The following is a 22,370-nucleotide window of genomic DNA, read 5'->3' on the forward strand; positions in this document are numbered from 1 at the left end:
GGGGAGGGAGAGAGGGTTCTTATTCAGCAAAGCATGAACTGCATGGAGTAGATTACTGAAACGCCACTGAAATGAAAGCTTTGATCAGATGCACATGACACAATTCTGGGCTAAGCATGGGCACTGTGCAAAGCATCTCTCTGATTCCAAGGTCAAAGTAATGAGAGGCTTGAGAGGGAAAGTGTCCAACAGGGCAACACATCTTCAGACCCTCCAGCACTGTTTGGTTGTAATGAGGTTGCTGAAAGGTCACCGCTAATTAAGCACCAGGCGCCATTAGAAATCTTTGACTTTTCAAGAAGTCAGTGCACTCAGTTGTCATATGGACAGAAAGATTTTTTTTTCTGACCGTTAAGCAAATAAAAAAAGAAAAAATCCCTGCCTAATTGAAAATGAAGGCTAAAACAGAAGCCAAATTGAGGTATTTTAAAGGAAGTTTGCATAATGACCGATACTGACCTACAAAAGTGCTATAGATGCAGAATATTCCCAAGAATGTTCTCGGTTAATGATGAGATAATGACAATCGAGAGATTCTCAACGAGACAGGAACTCTTACTGTGTAAAGTAGCACTAGACTGTCTGACATATGTTTAATTCAGTGAGAGAAACCTACTCTTCACAGTTACCATAGCCTCCTCCCTTATTTAGACTCTTGTTCACAATGCACAAGCGCAAAGCGAGGATGAGACCCTGCAGAAGTGTGTGCTTATCTTGGCTCAGAGGAGTTGAGGCAGTGCTTGAATTCATAAATTGTTAATCTATATGTTGTTCTGTTGTCTAATGTCTGACCAGGCATGAACAATGACGCACGGCTATGTGTACTCGAAAGCTGTTATGTGATTTTTAATTGAAAGCCCTCAAGAAAAGCAAGACAAATGATGAAATGAATTATTGCATGAAACAAAATTGGAAATGGAATTATATGGTGAGAAGCTGGGTCCTCAAAGACCTTTCCGTCACTGTCATTAAGGGGATCTATTCACTAATTCCTCAATAAAATTTTCAATCGTCCCATCTGTGCTCGTTCGACATTCTTTTATGAGCAGATTCTGCTCATAAAGATTGTACATCAACTGGAAGATAAAAAATCCCTTCCCCCTTTTAAAGATCCTTCTGTGCTGCATGGACCACACCAGACTCTGGTACCAGCACAAGTAGAGAGGTGGAGCAATATACCTGTAGGCTGGTAAAGAGAGGCTTCAAATAAAGTACCTGGGTCTTGTGGAGAGGAGCTCGAATAGCTATCGTCCTCATACATATCGAAATTACTGGGAGAATTGCTCCAAATTGCAGCTATCTCCACTTCAGCACTGCAATCTTGTGCAGATGGAGTGTCTGCCAGGGTACAGCTGCACCAATCAGAGACAGTGTACCCTCCTGAAGGAAGCACAGGCAGAGCTGGAGGCCAAAGCATCATTGTGTCAGCGTCAGGAGTGATTGGCAAGGCCTCGGTTGCTTGGCTGACTGGTTCCCTGGACAGCCAACATCACTATGTCAGACTCACTGAAGAGGAATCATACTCTTGAATAATTGATTGAATATGAACGCAGTATTGGAGGAGCTTTAACTGAAAACACTTACAAGTGTTTTAAATAATAGATTGCAGGGGATTGTAGTCTTTATTTCCCTTTGTCATATGGGATATGGTATCATATGATATTTCACTGTATTTTCAGGCAGCTGGGTTCCAGAGTAATCTTAATCAGATCCCCTGGGTTGAACTGCACTCTCTAGCTTGTGCTGCCACATTAATCAACATGCATTGAAATGCATTTAGCGCACAAATGCAAATGTACTCATACCTGTATAACTGTAGTAGATTTCCTAGTAGACTGCAAGATGTAGTCTAAGTGGTGTGTTCCAAGAAATGCAGAGTAGCTAGAATTGAGGTTTCAAGAAACACATGCTCATCACATACATATAAAAGTGAGTAGTTTCAAATATCTGAGTATGAATTAAATGATTTGTAATTCCAAAGGACAAGGATCTACAGAGAGATGTACAGCTTAAATACTGAGAGAGAAACATTGATCTGAAACGCAACATCTTGGTTGAAAGAGATTAATGTAAGTCAGTTCAATGAGCACACTGAAGGCTACGAAGGAGGCAAAACAGAGCTTCCACACACCCACACTAAAAGACACAAGTCAATGACCTGAGACAGACATCATTTATCTAGCGCAGTATATGCATTTTAAGTGTATTGTACCTTTCCAAGGCTTTATGCTCTTCTTTCCAAGTGTTAAGTGAATAGTTAGGGACCAAAGTAATACATGTACTTTATAAAGCCCCTTTCATATGGAGCCAATTATTATGGCAGCAACTGTATGAAACACTGTTGCAGAAACACTCTTAAAATTGTACAATGTGTCACAGTGAGGAATTAAATATAGTGTTAGCAAACTGCCGTGGTTGTACTAACTCATGAAATGGTTTTCTGGAATATAATTACTAGCGGGTACGGCTGGAGGGAGGAAATCTGCAGGGTAGAAAGCCAATGGCAGTAAAAAACACAGACCCACTGCTGGTGGGCAGATACTGGAGGTAAAGAGCTGCACAATGCACTGAAAAAAACACTCGGCTTCATCCATACGTGATCAAAGTAAGAATTCTAATGCGTATGTTGTTGCGAAAGACTTAGTGGATATAGAATTAGCATTACTCTGCATAATTCCAAATGCCTGACTCTTTAATGATAAAGTGTGAATCTGGGCTGATCGGGAAAATGACAAAGATGACATTAGGATCTGGGGAAATTAAGAGTAAAGGTTCCTCAGACTGTTCAGTAAATGACTGTTGTGGGAACAAATCTGGGAGTAACAACTGTATGATGGGGCAGGTTAGATGTTTTTTTTTGTTTTGCTTTTAAAGACTTGGCAGTATGCAAGGCACACCCTAAGTCAAAGAACACCTCAGCTAAATAATGAGTGATCCCCGCATGTGAAAATAATTTGTTTGTGTTTTCAGCGTTGTTAAATGAATCGATCGGTGTCGGTATATTTAATGATGACGCTACGAGCTACAGGCTTTTAACAATAATTACAGAAGAACAACATACCGTGTTTATAAGGTGGGAGTATTTACCCAAAGGTGGGAGTGATAAATGGATTCACTGTGCTTATTATTGTTTAATGGCATGCAAACAAAATTTTATTTCTTTATATAAAAAACACACTAAAAAAACAAAACACAATAGTGTTTGATTAATGAACCACAGAAAGGTTAACAGCTAACTACCTCATAGTTGTCTTCAAAAAAATCCCACTAATATATTCTTATATATAAACTGGCAACTTGTTTCTTAGTGGAGACTGGAGGATTAAATGTCACCTGCTGTAAATAACGCAGGCTTCTGAATTTAAGATTTGCCTCCTCAGGCAGAACAAATCATCTAGCGACGAGTTCTGCATTATAGAAAAGACAAATGGCAAATTATATATAACATTTTTAATGTCCAATCATTCATACAGTATGGTTATGGGGGCTATTGTGCGAAGCAGAGAGAATGAAGAGTTTTCACAGCTATGCGAAAGGAGTTTTTTTAGAAACAATGGAAGCGACACATGGGGGATGGATGGTGAGCGCCTGGTGGAATAATGAGGCTATTTATTCCCTCTAACGGGAACAGTGCGAGTTCAGGGGTAGACTGTGTAGCGCCTTCTAGAGAGTTTCTCTAAGCGGCGACCTTCCTGTAAGGTACAGTAGTTTCAAATCGTCTTCTTATGCACATTGTGTTTACCCATGTATGCGTATTTACGTGTGCAATGCAACACCCCTGGCAAGAATATGCATTCGTATAGGGGTGAAATTCTGGGAGCAGTCAAATATTAACTTTGTTCATTATAAAGAAAAAAAAATCAGATCTAACTTTTCTTAGTTTTCAGCTTTAGTCTCTCTTTTAATTCCCTTTATACGTCTCTTTCATCTTCACAACCCACTGGATTTTCCTCCTTAACCACTGCTTTCTTCTCTTCCTCTACTGTGAGCTGTTCTGATCGACGCTTGTTTTCTTTTCTGGTTATTTCAACACCTATATGTACACTTTTCCAACCTTACTATCTATCTAACTCCTTTAATGTCTAAATATATAATCTGCTTCATGAGCATGGGCACAGTAGGGTGTCCAGCCAAAATCCCTTCACTTCAAATGAGGTTAAGGCTGGGCAATGGGCAAAGACTGGAGCAATAAATCTTCCAGAGCACAATCAATCAGCAATCCATCGTCCTTTGTCCACTAACTGGTGGGCAGCAGGAGATACTGACCCCTGACCTTGCTGCTGTCAGTAGCCCTACCACTGCTGAGAGAAGATGCAGGACCACATGACTGGAGTGTTTGACAGATTGTCAGAGTTGAAGAAACGATCTACTGCAATTGTTTTTATCTGGGTTCATAGCTTCTCTCAGAACAGGTCTACTTGTAGTGTAATTGGAGTTGCTGTCTGCCTGACCTTTCCAGTTCCGTCTTGGACTGCAGCGTTGTGCAAAGTAAAGAAAAGGGCCAGCTTTATAACTTGTCCCTATTAGTTGATCAAATGTTTGTTCAAACCCATGAAAACTTCCCTGGCTTATTGCAACAGCAAGAAACTGTCCACAGTCAAAATGATGGGTGGGGGAAAAAGTACGCACACACACACACACACACACACACACACACAACAAGCAAAATGAGCTGTCATCCTCATGGGAATAGTGATGTTCTTTGAGCTGTGCTCTCTTTGTTGATACAGTCCTCCTTTAGATTTTCTACTGGGTGATGAGAATATAAATACAAGCTTCAGGATGCAGCATTGTGATACATGCGCGCTGTGGAGGATAACTGTGTGTAAGGACGTGTTTATGCACGAATGTGTGCGAAAGAAAAAAGATGAGGAGGAATGAAAAAAAAACAGGGACATACTGTAGGTAGAAAAAGTGAAGATGTGCACTGAATATAATGGGTGTATTGTGACATACAATACTTTAACCGTGTGAATCATGCTCCCCAATTCTTGCGTTCATGCTTGAATGTGTGTGAACAGTGTGTCTATAAATTCCTTGTTTTGTGTCTTGGGCATATGTGCTTAAGAGTCTGTGGTAAAAGTACTCGCTGCCATGCACAATGCTTCGCCACTATTCCTACAGACACCTTGATTTCCAAATGGAAAACAGTCAAGTTTTATTTTCTTGTCCTTATCCCTAAGAATGTGTGTTTCTGGAGTGGGCTGATAATAGCTATATAACAGTTTTAGCCAGCTCCTGAACTCTGTGTGGGGTAGCTTTTGATGCTCTGACACCACCCTCAATGCAGTCATTGTAAAGCTCTCCCAAGTTCTCAAAGATAAAAATGTCCTGACCATCCACTTCCCTTTCATCAGCTTCCAGTTATCTTTACATTACATTTAATATGAACTTTCTGTGGCTTACTTGTCTATGACTCTGATCTGGACAACTGTCAAGTCAGCAGTCTTCCCCGTGATTGTGGCTGTGTGCACTGAACTAGACCGAGAGATAAATAGTATTAGTACTGTTTGAATAGTAATTTTCTCACCCTCATGAAATATTTTGAGATACTGGATTTCCGATTTTAATGAGCACTAAGCCACAATCATCATCAAAATTCAAACAAAAAAAAAGGTTTGAATTTTTTTTTTTCACTCTACATGCGATGAATATGAGATATGTTGAAGTTTACTTTTTTAATTAAACTAGGCAAAATAATTTTCTGTTTTTTGAGAGGCACTAGAATGCAGCTTTATATATATGTAACAAACATCTATTGCTTGATCATAAGAGTTCAATTACAGCACTTGCATGTGCCCCACTCGTTAAAGGTGAGCAGTAGGTAAAGTGGTTCACACAATTTTCGAATTGCGTGCAATTTTAGTGACAGACAGAAGAAAGGACTGTAGAGGAGGAAAAAAAGACTTTTTTTTTTTTTAATTTCTTCCCAGTGCTGCTGTAAGTGTATCTTGAGGTAGGCAACCAAGGAATGTTAGATCACAACAAGGCACTCTTCGAATAAAGGACGACTTCCAGGCAGAGCAGTCGAGATGCATGGGTCTTATTAAATTCTACGCTCGCGCTGCTGGAGACCATCGCAAAAATGATGTGACATTCTCTGGGCGTGCTTAGGAAATAAAGGCTCATAGAATACTTGGAATAAACAAATTTAGTGGTGCTTAAAGATAATAATAAAAATCTCAGCTGAGGCTACAAAGTGCAATCCTCGAATTTCTGAAAACATTTCTTTTCAGACATTTTTTTAAAAGTGCAAATAGCATTGATTTGTATCTTAATATTATTATAATTCATTCTTTTTTATTAAATTGTTGACATTTTGCCTCATTTCTTCCTAGATTTTCATAAATTTGCTGCAAATGAAACCCCCCTATATTTTGCCTTTAGTCTTCAAAGTCTTCTGATCTCGTACATGAAAGAATGGGTCATTGTAAAGCGCACACTGAATTTTAGCGTGGACGATAGTTCATTAAATTTCCTCCCTACATAACAATAAAACTACAATCGACTCCAAGTAGTGTGTTTAGGAACCCCAGTGCTGCATCACATCACTGCTGTACATCACTTTTCTTTCTACATCTGCTCTGACATTAACATCAGCACAAAAACTGTGCTGGGAGCTTCATGGCATGGCTTTATAAGGCCGACCAGCTCCTGTAGGTGTATTGTGTAGGAGGTTCAGTACTTTGGTCCGTATTGTGTATAATAGTTGCACAGTCAGACCCCTACATTCTATTTCAACACGAGTAACCATTTTAATCCCTAAGCCAAAATTTATGTGAAACAATATCACACAGTAATAATTCCTGCTCTAAATTCTAGCTTTGCAGACTCTGATTTGCATCTCTTGTTATAAGATATGACATAAATTGTCAGAGAAACAAGGACACGATCCATAACATTACCATCCACTTTTAGTTCGAACAGCCTGAGGCTGAAGCTGTTTTTTTTCTTTTTTTTAAAAGAAGGAATTTAATAAAGCTTATTTTCAGCTCACAGCTTCTACAGCTGGCTTATTAAACAGCTGAGTAACTGCATTAACATTTTTGTCTTGGATTAAAACAATCTATAAGGGCTAAATGTGCTCCCTGCAGGATGGGGCAGACAGATTTTCGCCAGAAAGCGGGTATTGTGACAGCGGTGACAGCGATCAGCATCTCCGCAGGAAAAAAAAGGAAGGAGCAGCACGGTGCATCTGTGTGGGTGGGCTGCAATGCTTGGAAATCCAATGGGACAAGGCCAATGTAGGAGTGTGTAAACAGTCCCCTCTAGAACAGCTTGGTCTAAACCGAGAAATTTTCATGGCAGCCACAGTGTGAAGTATGAAGGCTGTGGTGAAAGCTGAGTCTCAGATAAGACCAGTGTGCCCACAGTTGTAGTCACTGAAAAGAGCAGTGAGGAGAACACACATCCCTGGAGAATGCCAGAACTGGATGCAAGTTTCCCTACTTTCTCTTCACTCCATCCTGTTTTTTTTTTTGTGGGGGGGGGTTATGGAAGTTTGTGATCCAAAGGTTGAAGTGGAACATTGTGTGCAAGCTGCGGGAGTGAATTTTATGCAGTGGGAGTGCCAGGACAAGAACTGGGACTGATGCATAAAAATTATGAACAGTGCTCTAAACATTGCCTAAGTAGTCAACTTTTTTTAAAACCTAGAAGATAAGTGAACCCAGCAGGGCTTGTGGTGTGCTTTGCACCGACTTGTACTACAGATGTGAGGCAGGACCCTGTGATGCAGGATTACATGTGTGTGGCAGGCCCATAGAACAATTTGGAGAAAGAATTTGAGTATTTGATTATTTTTGCTGCAGAGCTGTGACTGGAGCTAGTTGGTCACCACAAGGACACGTGAAGTAAAATTAGCTGGAGCTGTAAGTTGTGCAGTTGAATGGCTTGGTGCCAGGAAGAGGTACGAGCTTTGATTTTTTAGCTAATCAGCGGTGCATCTTTTGCATGCTCACTAAGCTTCATCAGACCCATTTCCCCACTGTATTTACTGTAGGCTTTGCAGACTTTATCTTTTGCCTGTGAGCCGAAAGAAGATGAGTGAAGAGAGGGTCTAAAAGCTGCTGAAGAACAGGGCAGTATACATCCTTTAATACTCCGTGACAGTAGGTTGCCCAGTGGGATTCTTCATATACTGTGTGGATTTGTGCAGTTCTTTGCTGAAATTTGCTCTGTTAAAATCCCCTGAAATAATGAGAAGAGAGTTTTGGTTTCTTCTTCATACTGGCTATCTGGGCAGCCACACACTGCAGTGCAGCACTCACATCAGCTTGTGGCAGGATGTAAACACTCGCCAAAATAACAGGGAAAAACTCCTGCGGTGGATAAAATGGCTTAACGTTAATGGAAAGAGCTTAACAGTGAGGGCAACAGATTTGATTTTACATTGTTATATCAATAAAACCGACTTTTTCTCATATAAAAGCTGATTCTATCTTCTCTTAATACACACTCCTTGAAGTATAAAGCCAAGGCAAGCAGGTATCATACAGGTCCAAGTCTCAAACAGAGGACTGCATCTCCTGATATATTTCTGCCCCTCAGAAATGTTGAAAATCACAGAGCAGTACAAGTTTCTGCATCATACAGTTTGTGATTTTATAATTGCCAGTTTCTTTACACGACAAAGCAGCTGGATTCTCAGAGCTGTATTCACAAGGAAAGCCACAGTTGGGTTGGACCAATCAGCATCTTCTTAAATCTGATAAAAGGCAGATTGTTTATCTAATCAACTGTTAAATGTAAATGGACTTTTATATATATTCTTTTTCTTTTAATCCTATTAGTAAATGAGGGGACATTTGGGATTGCCTATGAAGACTTAAGCATGAAAACTGGAGGAGCTGGTATCAAACCACTAACCATCCAAAGTTACATTTTCTGAAATAAGAATGAAAAATAAATAAATAAAATCCTGCTAGTGTCATTTGTATGCAATCTAACATGCTAAAAAGTAATCTAATGAAATCCTAACTGTGGTTTTATTTTTGTTTTCTCTTTGTCACGCTGTGCCTTGTGGTACATTGACGTGGTTGGTTTTTTTATTAGCTTGCGGTAGACAGTGAAACTGTAAATGGACTTTTGGCCAAATGGCCCGCTGTGTGCCTGCTCTTATTCAAGCAGCTCTGCACAACTTTTCAGATGGTTCTGTGTACCAGCTGCCACATCAGATTAGTGTCTTCTTAGAGATGCCTCTTGCTTTACAGATTATTCTTGCAGGGACATTTAAATGTGCACTGATTAGTGAAATATAAGCTGCAAAGGGGTTGCAGTATAAAAGGAATGAACATCTATTTTAAATTGGGGTGCACCGATTTTATATTTGAATTGGCTAATGGACTGATCATGAACTCTAAACGCTGTGGTATAGGATATTGGTGAAAATGAGCTTTCCACTTAACTCAGTTTTATAGTATGTTGCTTTCTATACTGCATTTAGCACATTTATATTCTTGGATATATTTATTTGCCATATTTTTATTTGCCAAGTCAGGAAATAAATATCCAAGTTAAGCCTGCTGAATTACATGGATTACATTTTATTATTACAGCTTACTGGTATCAGATCAACACTGATATCAGATCATTATCCATTATCTGCAGATACCTTGAGCTGATACATTAAGCCAGCACTGAATGGTATCGGGATTGTTATTGTATTAGGAACAGTACACCTCTGAAGAAGCTTCTCGGATGAGAGGTGAAACGCCTTCAAGCAACTTAAAGAAGTCCAGACGCTTTTCTTTGCAAGCTCCTTTGACTACGATGACCTGGATGACTGAGAACCTTCACAGACATACATCTCTGATTGTAAATTAATAAATGGATAACTGGAATTCAGTCCAGCAGTTCCATGAAAAGAAATGAAAAGCTGTTGTTTTTACAGGCAGTTACCAAAAACTAGAATTCCATTTTGTCATTGATTAAGCAGTTTAAGCTCCACTGGATAATGAAATGAGTACTGCTCAAGAATGTTGTGTTTCTGTTTTCTTTAATAGAGACGAGGAAACCAAAACAAATTCATGCTCATTTCAACAATAAAATATGCAGATGCATGTATATGTAAGAGAACACTTGGAAAGTTGTTAATGCTTTCATTTACGTACTTTAAATCATTCACTTGGAGTGTTTAGATTGTATGTAATGTAATTCTGAGCAAGCTTATTCTGGGATTTATTCCAATTAGACCTTCACATCCTTAACAATGTGAGCAAAAGTGTCTTCCTGAGCTACTACTACACAGCTTTTAAGTTAAATAATATTTTCTTTGTTCAAAAGAAAAAGTAAAACATTAAAATTATTCTAGGTGTACTTTAAGGAAGTGGAGGCAGGAGAGAAGACATGACTGTGACAACAGATCGTTTGTCTATACTTTTAATGCTGGGTTTGACACTGCAGACCAAGTTCTGTTATTGTAATAGGCCATCTGGAAAACTAGGTTGGTTCCTTTGGGACCACGTTAAACTGTTTCAGGACCTATATTACAGGTAGACAAGCCTACATCAGCATCGGCGACCAGGTGTCTAATAGATTTGATTGTGACAATGGAATTGCTTGACCCAGTTTTATGCTCTTTATACTTACTCCTCCGGGAGTTTATTCAGCAATATGTTGGTTTTACCTTTATACACACAACATGTGGGAAGCATTTTTCTGTCAGGCATAAATTTTATTAGTTATCTTTTACTTTGACATTAACTGTACCTTTATAACTACAGATGTTTGACGTCAGTGTAAAGAAGGTTTAAAGAATACAACAGAATCAAGAGACAAATGCTAATGTAACATAAATAATATAATATAAAACTCGACAGTCATTATGAAACTCAGTCTGCAGATTGTTTCAAATCACCAGTGTGAATGACAGTTTGTCATAAATAGAAAAAGAGCTAATCCCAAGTGGAAAAGGCTGTTGCACTCTTTCTTTGGATTGACACAAATTAAAATGTTAGACTAATTGACACATATGCTGGTGCACAGATGATAATATACAGTGTATGTCTATCTAGGTGACCATAGTACTGGGTTGAAGGACCTTTTGCATTCAGAACTACTTCATGGCACAGACTCACCTTCAACAAGGTGCTGCTGGAAACCTTCCTTAGAGATTTTGGTCCTACAGAAACGACAGCATCACACAGTTGCTGCACATTCATGTATGAATCTCCCATTCCGGCACATCCCAAAGGTGCTCTATGTCTGCACTTGTCAGCCAAAGTACTCAGGTTGGCTGCGGTGCTTAAAAATGCTCAGCTGGCACTAAGAGGCCCATTGCGTGCCAAGAAAAAAATCCCCCAGACCACCAGCCTCAACTGCTGACACAAGGCGGGATGGATGTTTTTACACCAAAGTGTGACCCTAGCATCCGAATGTCGCAGCAGAAAGCGAGGTCAATTCAATCTTCTATTTCTCTTCCATTGTTTTTTGCAGTGTTGATTCATATTTTCTGTTCTTAGCTGACAGGAGCGGCAGTTGGTGTGGTCTTCTGCTGCTGTTGTTCATCGGCTCCAAGGTTTCAACCTGTTCTGAATACTTTGTTGTGACGAGTGGTTATTTTTAGTCACTGTTGCCTTCCTTTCAGACTAAAGCAGCCTGGCCATTCTCTTCAGACCTCTGGCATCAACAAGCCATTTTTACTCAGAGAGCTGCCGCTCACTGGATATTTTTCGGACCATTCTCTGTAAACCCCAGAGATGGTCCTGTGGGAAAATCCCTGGAAATCAGCAGCTACTGAAATAATAAGGCTGAGATTTCAGGTGTATCTTATTAAGTGGCCGGTGAATATTTATATTTATCCAAAATTTTTCCAAAATTTATCACTATTATCATACTATCAGTAGTTCAGTAAATACAATGAAACTCATGCTAATGAGAAATGTACAAAACCTCCGAGGTGGTGGGTGGTAGCTGTGAGCAGTGCTGGTTTCGGAGGAAGGAGTTGCAATGATTTTTTTTAGGCTCCAGGCGAGCATGAATCCATTTTTCATTTTTGCCCCCCCGATCATCACCCCCCCATGATGATCGGGGGGGGTGACTAGAAAACAGCCCAGCCTGAATGACCAAGGGTGCGCTGAAAGGTTCAAAGTAATTTGTAGCCTCATTCAAATTCAGTCTGCTAAAACCTGAGCTTTCCATATTCCCACTATACTTCCACTGTGTGCCATCTCACCAGATCCCTACCCACGTTTATTTTTTTATTTTTTTATGGGCTGCGCTTTGTAATGGCCTCAGGTCAGCAAAGAGACCTAGATCTCCATTAATTCACATAAATTCTGCAAAAGCTGTGAACCACACACAAGCATTCCTATGTTCAGCAAGGACACAGCGTGGAGGTGGTGAAGTGCCTAAAACCACGTACGCCCATATCATGTTGTTGGTCTGCAGTGCTGCCTATTTACACACTATGAGTTATTAATTCTTATTGACACTCATCATGTATCATAATCGATAGAAGTCTACGCTTTCCTTATGAGTTTATGGTTTCAGTTGCTAATTTAAAGATGAATTTGATACTAAATGGTGTTCATTTTGTAAATTACGCTTCTATTTAGAGCACAAATGGGCAGAAACTCTGGGTACCCTCTGGGCCTTGTGATTCACGAGCCACATTTGCGGCACAAAGGGAAAAAAATCATTTACAGTACGTTACAATTAATCTACAGTACATAGCGTGCCTAAAAAGCTGAGCTGCCCACAGATGCTTATGTTGTGTTACTCTTTCGTGCATATGTGTGTGCGTTTGAGTGAAGAGAGCTCTAATCTAGAGAGCCGATGGCAGAATATCTCAGCTGTGGTAAGCACGTCCATGACCTTGACTGTGAATGTGTGCTTTTACACAAATAGATTTCTTCGAGCGCCACTTACTCTGCCAGTCTGAACTTGAGCAAACTGTTGTGAGGTGGTTACCCGCACTTACTACGATGATAGCTCATTAACACCTGGCTGCTCAACCTTTCTAAAATGAGCTGCCCTTTTTTTTTTTCAGAATTAGTGATGCACTCAGAAAATATACGAAGCAGGTCACTGTTCTCCATGGATGACATATTGGTTTTTTTAATAAAAACACAGATTTATAGGAAAAAGACTTTATAGGTTTCACAATGACTTTGGCTGATGTTAAGAGCTGACGCCATGTAGCAATTACTGATATCCTATAAAGACGCTGACTATGACTGCGAAAAAAGTGATTAGATGTCGCCACAGAATTTAATTCTACAGCCGGAAATGTTTCTAATTTAGTCAGCTATCACGAATTTGCCCTCATCCTTGTGAGAAACTTGCTTTTAGACCATGATGTGCATGGATCCTCCTTCGCAACTCCCCCTCCCCACAAAGAAATATTTTGGTACATTTAATGAGAAGTGGTGTGAAGGCAAAGAATTTGGCTTCGGAAAAGTCGATAATTTCACAGTCGAATGAATTCTTTTGTTGGCATTCTTTCGCCTGTCAAGTTTTAAGGGGAGGCATAGACTAATATGCCTGGCTGCCAGTGAGAAATATAAGGATTTGGAAAAGGCGCTGGTTGAAAAAATACTTGTTTTAAGCAGACGGTGACCACTGAAAAAGCTGCAATAATAATTACACTGTTGTGTGTTTTGGCATATGAAAAACCAAAAATATTGTTATTGCATTGCAGGTCTTTTGGCCTGTGTTGTTCTGAGTGGCTATCACAATAAAACATCCTTGTAGTTCTTTCTCTCTGTTACCGCAGCATTTTTCATTGTCAGTAATACAGCTATTGCTGCTCTGTTGATGCTATGAAGGGTCAAACTCATCTCTATCTGTCGGCCTCTTCTTGGGTGTCTCTTTCATCTTGCTCCATCACCTGACATGACTAAGTGTTTTTCTCTCTTTTACTTTTTTGTCAACTCACAAGATGACCAACATTTATATACTGTGTGAAATCTCCTTCCCCCGAGCTTGGCTCACCATCCTCGGCAGTCTTGCGCATGAGTCATACATTGCGGAACACACACACGCACACACCTGAGCCACTTACCCAGCCAGTGTTCTCCGGTGATCTTGCCAAATCCCTCACGATAAGATTCCCATCCTCTGAAGAAGTTGACTGAGCCGTCCTCCCTGCGCTGAATCACCTACACAGTCAAGACAGCAAGACAAGAGTTCAGGGGTCAGATGAGATTCATCACACGCGGTGTGCTTCATCATCCATTGTGATGACTCATTCTGAGCCCCTCTGTTGGTCGCTGAGCTCATCCAGAACTAAACTAAATGAACTCATAAATGCTTGCTCTTTCACAAATGAATAATGCAAACACTCTTCCCACTAAAAAGGCAATTTGTCGGAAGATAATAAAAGGAATCCATTAAATCTTGACTGACTTTGAATCAAATTGCAGGGGAATCTGCATATATAATTGAAAAGAAAAAAAAAATCCCAGAAAAGAAATGATATTCATAAAATGATAATTCTAAATACACACAGAAAGATGAAATTGCTTTTCACCACGTATCATAAAAGTCTCTAAAAACAGTGGTGCACAGTGAAATTATATGATGAGCTTTTTATAGCATCCCTTCCAGTATGAGAAACAAGGAAAACCTTAGCAGACACTTAGCAATTTAGCTTAGCCATATGCATGTGTGAGGGTGCAGCATCTGTAGCGCCAAATGAAACACTCTATCTATTACAAGTGCTGACATCCCAAGCATCAGGCCCAAGATGAAAGGAAATTGGAAATGTGCTTCAGAAGAGAAATGCATGCAGATGGAAAACGGTCTAGGACCTACTGTTGGAAGACCATGTAAATGGCAAAATGACAAAAGAAATTCCCTGAGACAGTATATATTCAGCATGACTAATTCCCAAGCATACCACAAGGTACCAGATGGCACCAACAGCCATGTTTGCTTTTAACATCCGCACAGACAAAGAAACCCTGCTGAGCGACAGTTACGTCCTAATCATCTTCATCCTGATAATTGTCTACAAAATTGTCTTAATCTTCATTACTGAATCATCATCATCACTTATCACTGCAGGAATTTTCCTCCCCATTCTAGATCGATATGTTCTCTAATACTGGTAGCTGCCCCAGTTCATTCTGAAGTCAGTAATGGAAATGTGGGTTTTTATTTATTTATTGCTATAACTTACATAAAGCTGTAAACAAAAATCTTTAAAAATGTCTGTCAGTTAATCGCTTATTATTATTATTATTATTATTTGTTTTTAACAAGACTAGATCATTTCCTAATACTATGTGACACTAAAGTGTTTGAGACATTGTACTGAAGCAGGATAAAACAGGAGCTCTAACACTATAGCTCAGAAATATCAAACACATGGTCCACCAAAGACTCTAATCTGTCCCACTGGATGACTTTGGAAAATGCATTTACATACGTTTTACAGCTTTACCTACTCATAAAGACCTTCCTTACAGCCATTCAAAACATTTTATGATTTTTTTCTATGGGCTTACAGTAAAAAAAGAAAAAAACATTCTGTCAATCATTAAATAAAATCAACAATTATTACAGGACAGTGAGTGATTTAATGTTGAGCTAACAGAACTTTTACAGAGTCACTGCTTACGACTTAAGCCAAGAATATACATATTTCACAATAAAACAGCATCGTTTTTCTTTTCATGGGATTCATTTAAAGTAGAAAAATAAAGACTCATGCAACATAGCCACTGTTTATCCTCTTTTCAGTAGAAACTAAACAGCTGTTTTTTTCTTTTGCCTCTAAACATGCATTATAAACAGTGTAGCTCATTGTTTTGCAAGGACTGCATAGATCTGAAACTACCATTTACTCAAAGTGAAACAAAGGGATTTGTATCAGCACTTCCATAAGACTGTCTTTCCTCTGGTTGTGGCACATTAGACCATCGAGCAAGTGTCTCAGCTGCCAGTAATGATGGCAGTGATTGCACTTCTTAATTTCCACAAGATGACATGAAGAAATGTTGCTGCTTATAATAACTCTGAATCTACTAATTAGTATGAAAGCAGTGTGACTGACTGCCACTAGTAGGAGTGATGTGTTCTTTATTTATTTATTCATTTATTTAGTGCAGCCAGCCTTTTATTTGTCTTAGATGTCATAGACAGCAAAAAACATTTAATTTACGGCTTTGAGGTTGTTCCAAGAGTTCTTTCCAAAGAGCCCGTCCAGCCCTCTGTTTTTGCTTGGGTTGTGACGGCAGCATTTAGCCTTTGGGAGAAGCCAAAGCCAGCTAGTCAAAGGTCATCTGAACTCCTGCCTTCAGCATTCTGACACATGCACCATTGGTAATCCTCAATGTGCAGAGTGCAGCAGATCTTGGCGATGTCCCGAATCCCGGCCATCATCACTGACTGTTCCCACAATGGCAGTGATTTTTGCAGGTGGATGATAGCAATGCGAGATCTCTTGGTCCTGCTCATGAGAAACCTTCTCGGAATTAACTTTTTGAAGTGGCCGTTCAACGGGTGAGCCAGGAACTTGCACAACTTGACCAAGATTCTCAGATAAGTATCTTAACTCTCTTTACTGTGCACTGTACAGTCTCTGTTGTGCCTAAACACAACTCCTATCTTAAATTACATCACAAATTATTTTAAATTTTTAAATCATATCCCACAGATATTGCATCTTTGTATGGTGATGCTCTCCCTGACCTTTACTGTAGCCACCATTAGCTCTTCCTCAGCATTTAGTTTCTCTCGGCCTTCATTCAGCCACTTTTGTTACTTGACCTTATGTTTAACCTTATGTTCCTTTTCTGCTAAATGTTAAAAATCTGTCATCCACCATATTTGACAGAGAACGTGAGATTTCTTACTAGAATGCAGGCATGGAATTTCTGACAAATATGTTTTTTTGGTGTTTGATGTGATTGAAGAACACACATGTTTCTTAACCAAGGAAAGAATTCTGCGATCATCCATTTTATCTGTCTTCTTGCCATCTTTTAGACATCATGGTGTTAATGCACTGGGTAGTTCACACCTTTGAGTTTAGCCAGTGGTTGCTTGTGTTTTGAACAAAAAGGCATGGAGTTCAGATAAAAGTCATTCACCAACTTGTGGTCTTTAACCCTCTACAGCGAAACCTGTGTCGGGTGTCAGATGGTTGTTTTGCAATATGTTATCAACTTCTTTAACTCCTGAACCACTTGCTCAATTGAAAGAGTTCCAACAGTTCCTCAAAGCAGTGACTCTGTGCTTTTCAGTGGTAATAGGGTGATTACGGGAAACCCAGGAACAGTGTCACAGCAGCACCGCAAAGACGGAGGTTGGTTGCGAGACAGTAGTGTGAGTGTTTGTGATGGAGCTCTACAGAACACAGACATTTTATGAGACATTTGTCATCTTTTCACCATGTTTCTGTGGTGCCGTGTCTGGGATAACCGCAATGACGCTAATATCACTGAAAAAGAGTTAATGCTTTCAAGAGCCGTTAACATTTTTCGACTGTGCTAGTGGATCAAGAGTTACAGTAGTTTGACCCAAACCTTGACCAGAAACCTTTTAATAGCTGAATACAAGAGTGAGAGTGTTCACAAACACAACACATACCAGCCACTATGAAAAGCAGCAGTACTCTATCTACCTCAGGTCAAGTCTTGGGGTAGTAAAACCTAGTAAAAAAAAGTACATTCCTATAAATAGTTCAACAACATATATGCTTTAATCAGTTATATTTATCAGAAACATCTTAACCTAAACTCCCCTAGCCTTGCACATTGGTTTATGCCAGATGCGTCATAAGCAAGTGATTGAGCTCCTTCTACTCTTGCAGGTAAGTTCTACTAACATTAACACACCGCCACCCCCCGTTTCTTCACCTTCCACTAACTATCACTTAAATAATACTACCAAAAATAAAATATATAATTTTGTATCAGTCCCCCATTAAATTAATAATAATAATAATACTGGGAAATGTAACAGAATCCCTGATCTCCATCACACGCCTTTTTAAAGTGACTCCTAAACTTTTTTCCCTCTAACAGGTTAATTTGGGTTTTCACTTGCATCGACATCTCCTTGGACCTCATATTGAGAGTTGTAGTGAACAGTAACTAAATGCAAGTTCAGCACTTGGAATAAACTCCAGGGCTTTTATCTTCTTAATTTGGAATTCACCTGGGCATAAAACTCTATCTAAATCTATCTGTCAACTGTCTAATTATTCTTGAGCCCCAGATGCTTAAACAGTTAATGCAGCTCATTAATTCAACCCCACGAATTAAATGTGAAAGACTTGCGACCTGGCCAGGGTGCACCCTGCCTCTCGCTATGACAGTCTTCACATATATCAGAGAGCAAGGCAGAGCTTTTTTCACAGACAGCTCCCCCTCAGTCTGAATGGCAACTCTAAATAAACTCTCCATGAGCCATGTGTGCGGTTTTTGGTTTGTGAACTACGGTTGAAATGACAGATAGCTCTCCAAGAAAGATTTAATAACCAAGTGTCCAATTTTATTTTGAACCCGTGCAGTTTGGGTTCCATGTGTTTTAAAGGGCCACGACTACCACCCACTTTGTTAAATATTGATGCAAAACAGAAATTAAAATTAAAGCTGAAACCTGGCACTCCACTGCTGCGCATATAACTGTCCAAATACTGTCTCGACTGTAAATAATATTATTAATCATTCATACACAGGGTTAGAGTGTAGCTCATTTCCACATCCCAGCAGCTGAAAGCACAGATGGATGGATGGCAAATGCACTACAATTCAGTTCTATTATTATTAACACATATTGTACATTTTGTGTCAGAAAGGAGTTAATGACAGTCATGTTGTGTTAACATGTTCTGCTTACTACAATTACCACATGGTGTCAAGCGTATGCAGGGAAGCTGTCTGAAAATAGCAGACATGTAATCTCTGGGATTTAAGCTGCGTTTTCCACATTTCCAAGACTCTGAAAGTTTGAACTTTTACTTGAAATAATAGCTTGGAAAATTCACACACCAGTGGTGACACAGCTGCCATGCATGGCAGATGACCTGCTATCTGGAACAACTTTAGTGGTCAAAGGAAACCTCTGAAAGTGGAGCGACTGAAGATCAAACTGTCATCCACGAAAACCTGATCTGCAACCTGAGCTACTATACATAACCTGAGCTCATATTCATAAATGTTCATCTTACATTTGATACAAAAGCAGCTAATATTTAACCCTGTAACACCAAATCTATCATGTTTAATACATGTGTTTTGTGAGATTTCCAGACCTCTACATCATCAGTGTGATTTTGTTTTCTGGAAAAACGGGAATAAATTACACAAAAATGTCTGATGTCGCAAAAATTACACAAATGGAAAAATAAAGTAAAAAGTTTCTCCTTTTTTTAAAAAACAACAACTTTTCACTCATTAAAAAAAGGCTTTACAGGATAAAGACTTTTGAAAAAACTGATATTAATTGCTGTAACATTGGCTTATAATGTAAATTATGGACAAAAAATAAATAAATAAAAATAGAAATTGTGGTATTTTGTGTTACAGCAGTGAAGCAAATGTGTCGTTGAAAAAAATGACTTTTATTTTCCCGTTACCTCTCAAATGGAATCTGTCTAGCTGCTTACATGCTTACATATAACACACATGTCGGATAAAAGATAGACATGAGAGATTTACACCATGCTTTCAAACATCTGTCCCGCTGACACTGAAACATAAAGGGAAAAACTGCTCGGGTGAAATGAAGGCACTGCTTTAGAATTCATTTTGTTAGCTCCTATGCAAAAGGTCAGCAGCCATCCTTGGAGCTGATGTTCGAGTCTTCATTAACCTTTCCCACTAGCTCTGTAATTCAGGGGTTGCTGTCTGACACAAAATCAGAGATACTGGTGTACCAGCTACCCCGATACTGTGAATCACTTCTGCAGCATTGGTGAGTGGTCACGTGGAGCAGTACTCTACAAAAGCAGGATAACCAACAAGCAGTTCAGTTCATATCAGGGTTAACATACTTGTCTTGCTAGCCATGTCTCCCTCCACAGCCAGTATTCTTGTAAGACTCGAGAGCCCATCTGAGGTTTAATTGCATGTTGACCCTGAAGGTCAGAATCTCTCTCTGTGTGTGTATCTTCCCTGGAGACATGAACCTCTGCAGAGACACCAATCATTTTCTTTCACATGTTTGAGGAGGGAAAGGCACTGATCAACACTGGGAGGTGGAATGAAGCGAGGCTTTTTGGAGTGGGGAAAAAAAAATGTGTAGAGATGTTAAAGTGGGTGCTTGATCGTGTAGTCAATCTGAACCTTTGTCTGTATGAGTACAGATACATTTGAAACACTGCTAATTTGCTTCTAAACACAACCAATGAGTTTAAATATTCATGTACTTATTTATTTTACATATATATTCCAGCCATTGTAACGCATTTGTGTTCTGTTATGACATAATGAGTGTTAAATAGTTTACAGTCAACATTTGTTCCCATTACTCTGATTCCTCGGCTTCACTGTCTTTTCCAGCTACGAAGCTCTTTTCTCTTTTACCAGGTAAAGTTTAAACAATTCAACAGGTTGTTACAAATTCCACCATTTCCACTACCTGGAGAGAATATAAACAAAGTGCGCTGTCTGTTTTGGATGCAAAATCGACCCTTCATTTTCCCAGGAGATTGAGTACCTGGTGTCAGATATAATTGCGCAGTGAAAGAGCGACTCGAAGGGAACCAATCTAAATGCCATTGGTGTTTTTTTATTTTTTATTTTTTTTTAACTCTATAGCCATTAAATTTAGCAATCAACATTTACTTCATGATGATAAAAGCAAAAATGTGTCTATTCCCACTCTAATTTTGAAGTCAATGAGTAATACAAACTTTCTGTCTCTGGCCTCTTTCATCGCTGACATGTCTGAGTAAAGAATGTGCAGAAATTTGAGGCCAGTGACGGTCAGCTGCCTCTTTATCCTGAATATGTTTTCTCCTGTTGATGTGTTCCTGGACCTCGCACTATGAATCATCCATCCTAGTGGAGCTCTTCACTCCCCTGATTTGATTTATAGCATCCAGCACTAAATTCAGCACCTCACACTTCACTCATCCACATGCACACAGAGTCTGAGTGAGGCTGTGACTGACTGCTGTCTGCTCTGATCCCTACATTATGATCATTAATGCAGAACTTTCTCCGAACACTGGTCAGCACTGTGTCAGAACGCATTGTAAAAGAATTTTTGTGTCACAAAAATTCCCCCCAAACCCCCACAGCTTTTCATCCGCACCTCAAAAAACAGGAAATGGAATCAGTCACCCAGTTCAGAGTGTATGCCTCTTCACACGCTCACACACACACACACACACACACACACACGCACACAGTTTCCACTAGGATGCAGCTTAACATCCCAAATGACAAATCCTCACACACAATGTCTGGCTAGAGGGCTGTACCTGACATCAAAGTTGTTTCTGCTAAGGTCAGAAGCTGACTTGTTCTATGTGGGTGAGGGGCAGGCAGTGCTCCCGCCGTACACAGACTGGGAACTGTAGTTATGATACAGCAGCAGTTTTATTAAAGGGTTCAGCAACGGATGCTGGGGTTTACTAACACAACATAAAGTATATAACCACCCTAAAGCGAAGTTACAAAGCCCACTGTGAATACAGGCTGGGATCACAACAATAAGTCAATATTAAAGGAAACTTGAGACAAAAAAAACAAAAGTATCATAGCATAGTACAATCAATTCTTTAAGTAAGTAACTGTTATAAATCAAGTTCCCTGAATGGATTATTAAGGTTCATCCCTCATGCATTATTGATTTATTTATTTATTTCAATAAAGGCTCACTTCTCTTCCCTTCATCTGAAGACTCCCCGAGCAAGCTATAGGAATTGCCAGTCCATGCCATCAAACTATATGTTTTGCTAAAAGGCAGTGAAACCCAGCGTTGATTTGTAAATGCACAGAGGGGGCTGTTCTGATAAATCAGAGGACAGGCAGTAAAATAAAAAAAATTAAAAAAATCCACAGTCCCTCCACCACATCGGACGAGACCTAGGTGCCAGCTGTTAAGTCTAAACAAAACTGTCATTCTCAAACAAAGCCTTAAGACAGATAAACCCATGTTTGGAAGCTTTTATTAATGCACTTACAGCAAGGTAGCACACAGCTCTGCCGTGACACAAACACACCACAGACGGAGAAAATAGTGCATCTGTGAATGACAGTCAAATGCACTGAGCTGAAATGAAACAGTGCACATGGATAATATGAGCCTTGAGCTGCCTGTGTTAAATAAACCTGTTCCCGATTGCCAACTCTGACAAGTTGGCCCTACCTACACAAGTTTGATGGGATTCTTCCCTTAGGAATATTAGAATAAAATTTTGAGACTGCCACTAGTACACTGTAGTTCCAAAGAGAAAATAATCAGCC

The 22,370-nt window shown here is 39.5% G+C and overlaps 1 protein-coding gene across 2 annotated transcripts in view; it reads right to left on the reverse strand.

Annotated features, from left to right (window-relative positions):
• Positions 1-22,370, reverse strand: part of fibcd1b (fibrinogen C domain containing 1b) — a 122,839-nt gene that overhangs the window by 26,933 nt on the left and 73,536 nt on the right. For both annotated transcript variants that reach the window (XM_005720218.1, XM_005720217.1), the window contains one exon: positions 14,006-14,102. In XM_005720218.1, the coding sequence (XP_005720275.1) occupies positions 14,006-14,102 (97 nt within the window). The remainder of the gene's footprint in view (positions 1-14,005; positions 14,103-22,370) is intronic.

The sequence above is a fragment of the Pundamilia nyererei genome, unplaced genomic scaffold (assembly GCF_000239375.1).
Source record: "Pundamilia nyererei isolate P.nyererei 1_Seehausen unplaced genomic scaffold, PunNye1.0 scaffold00002, whole genome shotgun sequence".
In the NCBI taxonomy this organism is placed as follows: Eukaryota; Metazoa; Chordata; class Actinopteri; order Cichliformes; family Cichlidae; genus Pundamilia; species Pundamilia nyererei.